Source organism: Sminthopsis crassicaudata, chromosome 4 (genome assembly GCF_048593235.1).
Source record: "Sminthopsis crassicaudata isolate SCR6 chromosome 4, ASM4859323v1, whole genome shotgun sequence".
NCBI classification, from domain to species: domain Eukaryota; kingdom Metazoa; phylum Chordata; class Mammalia; order Dasyuromorphia; family Dasyuridae; genus Sminthopsis; species Sminthopsis crassicaudata.
Window position 1 is genome coordinate 242053444 of NC_133620.1, and position 12995 is coordinate 242066438.

Consider the following 12995-nt stretch of genomic DNA (forward strand, 5'->3'; position numbering starts at 1 on the left):
TTATGCAAGATTTATGAATATCACACATACACGTATATAAACATATACACATATGTATCATAAATAATGTAAATACATATACATGCCAGGAATAAAAGAAAACAGAAGAAAACATCCCCATTTTCAGATGTAAACATTTTCATTTATCTCTGCAGTCATGAAAAATATAATAAAAACCAAGGATACATTTTTCCACCAAATGCTTTCTGAGCATTTATATTATATAAACTAATGAAAAGAGGATCATTGGACCTAGCTGAGATAATCTTTCTCTTCTTGGGGAATATACTTGGGGATCATATATCCCAGTATATGATCATCGGGGTTACATTTATTCTTTTTTTATAGAGCTGACCAGAAAATACATGTTCAGCAAGTACTTATTTTATTGGTGCTTGATTAAAACATTGACAATAAATAAAGTTGTTTAATTATGCTTATTTGAAATAAGTTTCAGATGTTTTGCTGTAACTTAATATCCTAAGTTTTTAAAAATAAGTCCACATAGCATGCTTGGTAGAGAATAAATGGAAAAAGGCAGACTTTAAATAGTACAAAAAAATATTCTGTAATGGAAAATTACAACTTATCAAAGAATCAACTGAAGATATAGAGAAGTGAGTGTGTGAGTATGTATGTGTGTGTGTACATGTGCATGCATCATGTTCTTAAATATGAATTTTATTATTATTATGTTTTAAAATAGCAAGCACTGTGAGCTGCATTGTGTCAACAGTACAGGCTCCTGATGTTGTCAACTTGGAAAAGAAATACATTCTTCTTAGTAATCACAGATCATTCATCATGTCAAGGTATAAACAAGTATTCTGTTGCTTTTGATCTTAAACCAAAATCATACCTTGAAGTGGTTGAGCTAAGACACACTGACGTCTGTTTTAGTATCTAAACTCTACTGGAAAAAAGTGCTAAATAAGCATTACTGACTGGCAGACTATCATGGCAAAGGGACCAGAAACTAAACTATCATTCTTCTTGGCATTGAGAGAGTTATGGTTACATAAAATACAATGACATTTACTACAGTTCTCCTAATTCCCCCTACACAAAAAGACCTCAAGCAATTAATTATATAAATTATCTGTCTAATCCCAGTACATTCTGACCTTTAAAAGTAGCTAACAGAATTCATAGCTTTATTATTTTATCAAAATTACAGCACCAAGTTGAGTAGGCTTTTTTTGTTTGTTTTTGTTTTAAATGACCTTTGTAATTACATGATGGAAAAGTAGACACATTTCAAAATTCCCAAACATACCTTTGTTAAAACATTTAGCCTTTCCCATATTTTCACCTGTTGAAATATTACTTTTCCTTCATTGGTTCAGTTGAACAGCTAAATCCTCAACAAAACCTTTAGTTATAACCTCATTTGGATGTGATTCTACCCTTATGTGACCTTCTCTACTATTCTGTGTCTATTTTGTTGGTACTAAGAGGAACTTTAGAAACCATTCTAGTCCAATGTATTAATTTTATGAAACTAAAATATAGATATATAAAATGATTTGTCTACAATTATCTAGCAAACTACTGGAAGTCCCTAGGCAAAAATGTAATAGATTCTTATTCCAAGACCTGGAAACTAAAGGAGTGATCTTCAATTTGCCAGATGACTATACAAATTATAATGAATTAGAAATTATTATTATTACATAAGAAATAAAAGAGGGTGTTTTCATCATCAATATCCTACCCCCACATCATGACTCCAAGGTCCTCTCCTCTCCTCTTATCTCTCCTTTCCTTTTTATTCTTTTCTTTTTGTGTCAAATCTTATTCAAGTCTTATTAAGTCCCATGTACATTTTTATGCATATGATTCTCAAATTTTTTTATCCAGTCCTAGACTTATTCCTAAGCTTTAATCTCACATTAACAACTTTTTGTTGGATGTCTTGGAGATTCAAACTGGATTCAAATTAGATGTCTTGGAGATATCCCAAGTTAAACATGTTATAAACAAATTTTATAATACAGTATATATACACCCATACCCACACACCCAACCCACATGCATACAAACATATGTGCGTACATAGAATGTATGCATATATCTATACATGCAAACTCACATGTCTATATGTGCATGCATATATAAATATATGTATATGCATGTATTTATATGTATATAATATGTGTGCCTCCTGTTACTTGTAGAATTAAAAGAAACTCCTGTTTGTCATTAAAAGCTCTTCACAACCTGGTTCCTGCTTACCTTTCGAGCATTATTCCTTCCAAATACTTTATAGTCCACTTAGACTATTCTTACTATTTTGAAATATAACAGTCTATCTGCAGACTTCACACCTTTTCACTAGTTGTCCCCTATGCCTGGAATAAATTCTTCATTTCTGCCTAATGAAATCCCTGTATTCTTTCAAGATTCTGTTCAAATGACATAATTCACAAGCAGAATTTCCCTGCTTTTCCCATACAGCCAGTGCTGGAACCCCACCCCTTTTCCCTACTCAGACTTACTCTGTATCAAATTTGTAAGTGTTTTGTATCTACTTCTTCATGTGCATATTGTCTTTTTTTTTTCCAGTGCTTATATTTACATAATCTTTATTTTGAAATAAGTTGATATTAGGCTCATGAGAAATTCATTCAGATAAAATACATTCACAATAATACATTAGAAGATGATCATTACATGGGACAAAAATAAAAGTAGTACTTTCTCATTGCAAAGAGCACTCACAGATTACATTCACAGGAAATATTAGCTAAAATGTACTATAAGACTCTATCCTACAAAAATTAAGCAGCTGAAAGGAGTGGAGACACAAAAGATTAAGCTAACCTTTACCTCAAATTATCAACAAAAAGAATGTCTTCAGGTATTCAAAATTAAATTTCCTTTTATTGTGTCCTGATCTTTTTTCCTTACTTTCTTTTTGCATTTTTGTAGATATCTAATGACTTTGTCCTTTCCCAAGTTTTAATATTCAGGTGTGAAAAATGAAATGCAGACAACTCAAATGGATAATAATGAATTACCATTGCTCACTCTAGATTTTTTTGATATGTTTACATATATATGTATATGTATCCATACATGTATACACATATACAATGAAATGACTTTAAATATCAGTAATAATAATTAATAAATATACATAAAATACATTTATTTATTTTTATACTCTTCTAGAATATCTCATATTCTATTTAATAGATGAGGAATAAGTTTAAGAATATCTTATTCCAAATCCTTACTTTATGTATCTTGAAGATAAATGAACATACACAGTGAACAATTAATCATATATTAAATCATATATTAAAATGTATTTAGGAAAAATGATTGATCAAAATTTTTAATTTTACAGAATTTTTTTATTTTATCAATGGAATACAGGCAATATTTTAAAATAACAGTTCCCTAAACTTTAATGTCCTTAGTAAAATATGAGTTGGGTGGCTAGTTAACTGGCAAATAATCTGACTCTTTACATTAGAGCCAGCAAATGGAACTTTAATGAAAAACCATTGTGATTTATATAGTAGTAAAAATTTTAAAAAAAAGATCCAAATGTCCTACAAACTTAAACCCAAGTCCTGATGTTTCTAAAAAAAAACAAAAAACTCCATAATATTTGGATTCATATTGAAGAAATTCTTAAATGACCCATATCAGTTTTTGTTTTCAGCTACATAGAAAAAATGAATCATAAATGCAGAGCTTAAAGGGATGTTAGAGGTCACAGTCTAGACTTCTTATTTTATAGATATGAAAACAGATACTGAGAGAAATCCAGGAACTTGAACAGTGTCAAAAAGATATAAAAGGCTAGTCTATGCTCTCTGATTCCAACTCCTGTGCTTTTCCTTGTACCAGTGTTTGGAATGTGTTTGGCACATTGTGGGATGATCCAGATCAGGGGTTCTCAGGCCCAAACCAGTAAGTAAGAGTCAGAAACATCAAGTTTACTTTACCTTGGTTTTGATAAACATAAGCTCATTAAGTCAACCCCATTTTGTTATATAAATCTGTTGAACTTCAGTAACATTATATAGAAGAGTCTATCAAGGCAAGCTCTAACTAACTAAACTGGATCTTGAAATCAAACTGCATATACCTTTTGATCTATCAACATCAATCCTAAATTTATAGTTTTATTTCAAAGTAAAAGAGAGAGCGAGAAAGTTTGGGACTCAAAATCTTTTAAAGTGAATATTTAAAATTGTCTTTATATGTAATTGAGAAAAATAAAATGTTTTAAAGAATTAAAAAAGTAAACAATCTTGACAAGAATTGTGATGTCATCAAGATACTCTCCACTAAAGAAGATTATGAATTCTCCATTCCATAGCAGACTTTTTCTATAATTGAAAACCTAAAAACTCATTCACACTTTGTCAAAGTCCTGAGTAAAAAAAACTCCTGGGATCTCTCTGATCATAGCTAAACTGTTTCTAAGATGGCACACATAACATTTATTATCCATAATCTATTTGTTCTCTCAAATTTAAATTATGTATTAGAGAAGTACAATAAAAAAGTAATGACACTTCCTGTAAATATACTTGTCATATCTTCAATCAAAAAGAGGTTAACATATGAACTGGTGAGTCTAAGTTAACTTTACACGGCGGGGGGGACATCTATTTACTAGTGCATACTTGTTCATAAACTATCAATGAATTTTTACTCTATTCTATTCTTTGCTTAAAATATTATGTAGAAAATCTGTCATAATATTAAGTATAAATACAAAATAACTATAAATATGTTAAAAACCTAACTTTAATACTTGTTATGTTATGTATGAAAATATGTCATGATATTAAATTAAATATCCAACAAGTATGAGCAGAAATAAAAATCTAGCTTTAATACTTAGGATTTCAAATTTATTCTTAAATTAGCAACTTTTTATAACTGAATTGAGAAAAATCTCTCTATAGGAAAGAGAAGATAAAATCAAAAGAGCCTCCATTACATACATTAAATTCTTTGTTATCTAAGTAAAATTTTAAATTTGTTTCAAATTCATTGGGGTTATCTTTTGGCAAATCTTTGCCAATGGATCAGTTTTCCATCTTATCAATCATACTTCTAGAATGGACAACAATACTTACCCTATGCTCCAGAGGGTTTTGTGAAGAAACACATAAGGTTGTAAAACTTATAATGCTAGAAATACATAAATTCTTATTCCTAATGATCTCCTTGAGGATGATATTTTTCTTATTTTAAGAGGTTATATCATCACAGAAAACGATCAATAAAATCTTGCTGGACTAATTTGGATTGAACTAGTTTGAATGTTTAGTGTTTTGTTGGCTTATAAAAATTGTTATCACACATTATCTTCAGAGAGAATATCTTCTATGTCTCTAGAGTCTAGCACAGTGAATTGAACACATTAAGTACATATTAGATGATTGCATATAATGAGTGACTAGACTATTATCATACAAGATTAATCTGATAAGTATTTTGTTTTAGTGCTTAAGCTTGAAAAGCCCCCTTTCCTCCCTATTTAAAACAAAGGGAAATTAAGCAATAATGATGAAGACAGGGCGTAGTTTTCCAATATGCCATCCACTGATAAATCCATAAAACGAAGTTGCTTGATACATAAGACTGTTTCTCTAATGACCTGTAACATTTAGTGCTTTGAAGAAATTTCAATGGTGTGTTATGTCCTAAATTTCTCATTCATCTCTCCTGCTTTTTTGACTATGGGGTTTTGGTGACAGTAATAGTAATTAGAGCATGAATTTAGATCTTCTTAAGTCCAAGACTATACCTTTCTCTATTAAAACATTCTGCCCCCTTTGAGATGATTTAAGATAGACAAATTTAATCAAATTGATCAGTTACTATCAAATAGAGTACCATTCAATCTTTACAACTACAGACAGTCAATGGCCATATGATATCAATCTCATTACTTTAATTGAAGTGACATTATTTTGCTGTTTAGCCATGCGCCTATTTCCAAGAACTCAGGGTTCCAGGTGACATTATTGAGCAACAAAATACTAACTTTCTGTAAAGATAGTGAGGAAAACTTATTCAAACTATTTCCTAAACAGCTATTTAAAAGCTTGCTAGATCTTTTTCTTTTCTTTTTTTCTTTTTGACTAAATAAAAAAGGAAGATCCAGGACATACAAAGAGCATAGATTGCCAACTCACCTGATTCTACCCCTGGGGCGCTCAGATTGCTCTGACATAAAGCTTGTGCTGCTGAGGCGTGAGGCACTGCTGGTTCGGGAAATGGCTGACACATCACTGACATCACTATCTGATGATTTGGCAGAGACGTTATCACAGCTTCTGTATTGATCTTTATGTATGTTATACTAAAGATTAAAAACAAGAAAGTGTGAGCACTATTATTCCATCTCAAGGCAAATACAGACAAGCAAGGTGATGAGATAGCCAAACCTCAATATATGCACAGGTACTTCTGGAAAGACAAATTTCTTGAAAGTATCTAGAGCTAGGTCAACAAGCACTGGAGAATAGTAATCTCCAAATGATAAAAGATTGTTTCATGAGAATCTTAGAAATATTTACAAGTAAATATAAATATAAATATAAAATAAGGACTTATAAAGACTAAATTAAAATGTAGGCATTCAGAAATATGCTGCTTAGGTAGAAAATTCACAATATCAGAATTTTAAAAATAATAAACATGCTGAAAGACAGTGCATATAGGGAATAGAGAGATCCAGTCTTATAATCAGAAGAACTGAGCTCATGCTCTATCTTTGACAACTATTAGTTGAATGACTATTACCTAGTTCTCAATAATGCCAGACAACTCTTTAAGCCCATAAATTACTTACCTGACTCTGATATGCATTAGTCGAGCAAGTTTCCCTTACTGAAGAAATTATAAATCCTTTACCCCTGGCCAACCCACCCTAACACCCCTTCTCCCCAAAAAAACCTTTATATTTTAACAACTGTAAAATGGTTTTCCTCATTTATAACTGACAATGTTGACAAAATTTTAAAGGCCTTTCAGATGTTTTAATGCTCAGGCCTAAGGCATTGTCTAAACTTAGCCTCATGTTACTTTTTTGTCACTGCCTATTTTTACTCTGATTCTTTGGCCTTGACTCTTAATTATTCTCCAATAATTCTCCAATTCTCTTTCAATTGCTATATGATGACTATCTTTGGTTTCAAGTTTCCAGGAGCTTACAAATCATCAAGACTAGGGGTATATGATTACAACCCAATTGCACTGACATAGTTATGAAGATATTTTTAGTTCACAGTTCCTATATTAAGAACTTGTGATTTTTTCCCCCAATTTTATAATTTTTTTTCAGGTGAGGAGACTGAAGCTTATAAAGGTTGTATGACTTGCTTAAGGTCATACAGATAGTAAAGACAGAGCTACAATGCAAATTCATGTACTTTTACTTCAAATTCACTCTTTTCACTGCACTAAGTGGAGTAGTCACTCCAAAGATGCAGATTGTGGTATGTCCACATTATGATAGACTGGAATGGAAGTGTTGTGTCCAAAAATAAAAGAAAAAGTCTTAACTCTTGTTGGCCCACTAACTGGTGAGAAATCTCTCCAAATTCATTTAGACAAAATCTGTCACCTGACCTAGATACAACGTGAAAGCTTTTTGATCTTGTATCAAAGGTTGCCCTCTGCTGTTTAGAGAGGTTCATTCTCAGAAGATTGGCCATCATTTTTCAGTCATGGAAACATTTTGAACATTGTACAAAATAATAATAATCTATACTAATAGAGACATCACACATGAGAATGATGTGTATTAGCAAGAGTGTTACCCACACTAAGGAAATTCATAATCTTTTAACATTTTTAAGCTTGACTTCTTACTACCTAGCATTTCTTAAACAGACTTTCTAGTACCAAATATTTCCTACAAATATCAAACTCTCTTCTTTCTATTCTCCTAAAAATATTCCCTTTTACAATAAAAAATTAAGATATTAAAACTGAAGTTTGGACTAAAATGACTTTTTAGACTAAAAAGTTTTGACTTTGAACAATCTGATTTGTTGTTATTTAGCCATTTTTTCAGTTGTGTCTGAATTTGAGAGTTTTATTGGAAAGGATATTGAAGCACTTGCCATAGCTACATTTTAATCAAACTTACATTTTTAGGTCTGACCATAAGTCTTATAAATCAGGAAAATATAATATGGTATATATTCTATACAGTATATGATTATAAGTACACTCTTAATATTTAAATGTATTTCACATATATTGACATATTAAGATTTAAGCAGAAAATAAATCTGCAGCCCCCAAACCCTTCAAAAATGTCTTCTCCTTTTTACTTTCTTTATCAGGTAATACTACTTGTATCTGATTCTTAACTTTGGAACCTTATTTTAGGTTCTCATATGTTCATTTGCATAAACCCTAGCAACTTTCATGCCCTCATATATTTGAGTAACTAGCTTTATCTTTTAGAACTTATTTTTAATCTTTAAGTATAAAATTCTTGGCTTTAAGAGAAAGGCAGTATGGTATAGTGGAAAAACAGCTAAACTCAGAATCAAAGAGAGCTGAGTTTCAAGTGCTTCCCATGACATATCTATTGTTTGACACTAAATCACCAAACTTCTAAATACTCTAAGTAACTTTTTTAAGACTGTAGAATAAACATCTTCTGGCATGGGTATAGGGAGCTTCTCAAGAATCTCCGAATCTCCTAACATTGATGGTATCACAAGTCTGGTTAAAAAATATCAAAAGGATGTAAAATTGATAGTGTTTGAAAGATATATACAGGATGGTCCAAAAGTGTGATTTTAAAATTTATCATCCATGTGGTTACCAGAATGATTAATTCCATTTCAAAGGCATATTAATCGACTTAATGCTTTAGAAATTTTGAAAAGTCTTGTAATAATTTCTGCTATTATAAAACAATTAAACCATAGATCTTTGAGCCTGTGGTTAAATATGCATAATAAAATAATTCAAGTAAAAAGTGCACTTTTATGTTAGATAGCTGTTGAACATTTTAAGTCTATTTTTTCCAATTAGCATAATTGTTTATGTTGCTTTTTAACTATATTCACAGAAGGAAAGAATATGTATCCAGGAGTAAAATGTAAGAGAGATAGAAGCCCAAATGTCATCTAACATGCCTGAAGAATGAATTGTTTATAAAAATATATGTTGTATCAGAAATTGGAAAATTTTATGATTCCCAATGTAAAGAACAGGCATTGTGGGTGTAGACTATCAGTTTTATGTTTTGAAAGCATATCATTTGCTACTATCCTCCCTCTGTAATAGGGTTATCAATAATATTAATGATAACAACTACTACTTATATAGTATTTTAATGCATATGCATATATACTTATATGCATATGTGTATGTGTATATATAATCTTATTTTGTCCTCACAATACTCCTGGGAAACATGCCCATTTCACACATGGGGAAACTGAGGCTTAAATGTTAAGTGATTTCTCCAGTGACACAAGGTAGTAAATATCTGAGGTCATATTTGAACTTAAGTTCCTGATCATTGCTATACCTATTCCTTCCCCCCTCCTAGTTGCCTTTAGAGATTATTGCACACAACACAATCAAAATTTATCCTTTGCTATTGGAGAACCAGGATGATACTGATGGGGGTTGAGGTCCCTTTAAGATTCTTTTCTAATTGCCCAACCCATGGCTGACCTTGATTCACAAATACTGGTCAAAGGCACCCTTTGAATATCCAGGCTCAGCCCCACTATCTGCTCAGCTTCCCCCAGCCCTCACCTGATCTGAGCTAACTGAAAAGCCCACCAAGAACTTGAGGGGTACCGCCCATCATCTTCTAGGTATAAAAGAAATGAGCTGGAGCGCTCTTTTTGCAGGAGCCCTTCCCCAAACACATGGTATCCTTCCAGCCATGTAAGGGTTCCTGCCCACCCAGCGGCCATCTCTGGCCCTGGCAGCTTTCTAACTGAACTTTACTTCCAAATTCCTACAATAAACCTTTTATTTATCAATCTAGGTTTTCGGGCCTGTAAATTCATTTACAGGGGACACCACGCCTCATGGGATTATCTTACTATCTATGTGCCGAGAAATGGGGTTCCCCCTTTCCTTTCTCTCATTAATACCTATTGTATAGACTCTCATGCTAGAAGAAAGTTATAAAGATACATCTTTGTAAACATGGAAGGAATTTACTTGAATTTAAGGAAAGCCAAATCCCTGGAAAAGGTAACTACCCTCTAATAATTTTCTTTTGTATTTTCAAATTACTATTGTCTTTTAAATTCTGTGTTTTGTATATGTCTCCTTAACACCTTAGAAAATAAACACAAATGAAACAAGCAGATACAATACAAAAGAACATTTTGTCTCCTAAAAATTAAGAGGTCAAATAATTCTAAAAATAAAAAAGTCATTTTCTTTTTGATCTGTTGTGAGTTGGATGTATTTTCAAAAGTTCAGATTTTAGTGCTATCCAGTTATGAGGCAATGTGCTTACTTACAATCAATGCATTCTATTTCTGATATATTTCTTGTGGTTCTTTCAGGCAACATGAACCCTAGAACATCTATCTAGTAAATGCTCTGACACTGGCTTCTGGCAATGTCTCAGTCAAAAAAACCTTCCCAGTTTTGATAACTCTAGTACTAATCTATATGACTTTTGAGACTTAAAAAGCAATACAATGAGGTATCTGGTAGTGAATGATACAAAAGTCCTTGAATAAAAAATATAATACTATAAGAAGTCTCTAAGCCCCCCAATATTCCCAGATAAGCTTGTGATAATCTGAAAAATGAATATTAAGTAACATTTGACTCATTTTTATTATTGTAATGATGTAATTTTGGCATATTAATAAATCATATCATGCCTATAAGACTGGTTATAGAGTTAGGAGGCCAGTTTAAATCCTTCCTCACACACATACCAGATCTTGGGGAAGTCATTTAACATATTAGTACTACTGGACTGCTTTCTTAGTCACAGAATTGCTAATATGCAGAGGGAGTTTTCCTATTCTATGCTAATGAACTCAAAGGTCTGGTTAAAAAAAAAAAAAGCAGAAACAAAACAACAACAAAAAGAAAATTGAACAGCACTACTGCAATCTTTTATTAGATACATATCTTTTCTTCATTGCAAATTTGAAAGAAAAAGGAACAAAGAAATTCTAATGTAAAATGTCTTATGGTTGGTTCCATTTCAGTTTTATTAACTTCTGTTATATATGCTCATTACATGAAATACATGAATTTTCATCAATAACCAGTGCACATTTCATTATTTACCTTTTCTCTAACCATATAGAATTCCATAAAATTTTAGAACCACAAATTTTTCTTTTAAGATAACTATATATTGCTTATTTCAGAGGCCCAGGATTTCACAGCATATCAGATGTGTTTGAATTCTAATTTATCTAAATGCATAAGTTTTCATAATGAGAAAGACTTAAACACGTCAACCAATCCAACCCCCTCTTTTTGTAGGTGAAGGAAATTTGATTCTCTAGATAATGTAATTTCCCCAAGATCAGACAATTTCTAAGAGGCAGAAAGGAGATCTAAACCTGGTTTTTCTTTCTAGAATTTTTCCCATGATAATATGAGGTCTTCCATAAAAAATAATTGTGAATAATTTATGTATGGTATGTAATATATATATATATATATATATATATATATGAAAAGCATAGTGAAAATTAGCTTTACTGCCTTTTTCTAGATAAAGGAAACAGATATATGCTTTAAAATAAGATATCTGAAGCAAAAATTGCAAAGAACAGTATTTAGTTTCACCATAGCTTTTAGGTATTATGATTAATTGATCCCAGTTATTGCTACCTGGATATAAAAATCAATAAAAAAATGAGATCCCAATTATTGCTACCTGGATATAAAAATCAATAAAAAAATGAGAACAAGAGTTGTAAAGCCTGGAAGGTATTCAAACTTCAAAGATAAAATAGCTGCACAAGTATTTATGAGAAATTCACAACTATTTTTTTTCTTTTTTCTCATATCTTAACAATAAAACATCAACTTAATACTGTTTAAAAGAACAATAAGTCTTCATTACTTTGTCAAATAATCCTCAGGAAAAAAATATACCGTATTCAATAGCCATTAAAAGATATATCCTTTAACTTATTATTTTGTGAATGAAAATTCATTTAAGTTCTGGTTCTTTCTTAGAAAAAGGCACCATTGCTGCATCAGAAATATTAATTAGGGTATTAAGATGCTAAAGGAAGAGATGATGGCTGAATTATATATATGTGTATATATACATATATTATATATACATACATATATATGTATATATATATATATATTCATGTAATATTTATTATTCTTTTGGCTCTTATGTGTACTTCTAATAATAGAAATAGAGAGGTAGCTTAATAAAACATGGACCTTAGATCCAGGAAAACTTGAATTTGAAGACTGCCTCAGACACTTGTTAATCATGGAATCTTAGACAAATCATTTTATCTCTTTGTTTTTCAATGTATTTTTTTCTTCTTACCTGTTAAAGGAGGGGTATTGGATTTTGTGGTTTTTAAAATTCTTCATAATTCTATATCTTTCATATTAGATAGGATAAGCATTGCATCTGTAATTTCTCTAATTTGAGCTATCCTAAGAAAGGGATCTGAATTTACCAAGATAAATTAGCATCTTTGCTTTTCATAGAGAGTTGCCTAGAAGACAGAGAGAGATGACTCTCTCTATGACTTGCCTTCAGGCTCATATAGCCAAGTATGTTTCAGAGGCAAATCTTGAACTAGTATCTTCTATGCACTTTACTTAACTATCTTACTGAGAAGTGATTAGACTTATTTTAAATAAATCAAATGCAAATAATTGATATAATAAAACATTTCCTCAAGTTTCAGATGATCACTAAAACCAAAATAAAATATCTCTTAGAAGTGTGGGAAAAACCAAACATTATTGAATTTATGTGGTTAAAAATACTTCAGATAGATGGACCATTG

General features: G+C 31.1%; 1 protein-coding gene across 48 annotated transcripts in view; it reads right to left on the reverse strand.

Moving 5' to 3' along the window:
• Nucleotides 1-12995, reverse strand: part of RIMS1 (regulating synaptic membrane exocytosis 1) — a 621810-nt gene that overhangs the window by 129063 nt on the left and 479752 nt on the right. For 38 of the 48 annotated variants that reach the window (XM_074310503.1, XM_074310508.1, XM_074310502.1 and 35 more), the window contains one exon: nucleotides 6171-6337. The exons of the other annotated variants lie outside the window; for them this stretch is intronic. In XM_074310503.1, coding sequence (XP_074166604.1) covers nucleotides 6171-6337 — 167 coding nt within the window. The remainder of the gene's footprint in view (nucleotides 1-6170; nucleotides 6338-12995) is intronic. 48 annotated transcript variants of the gene reach the window in all.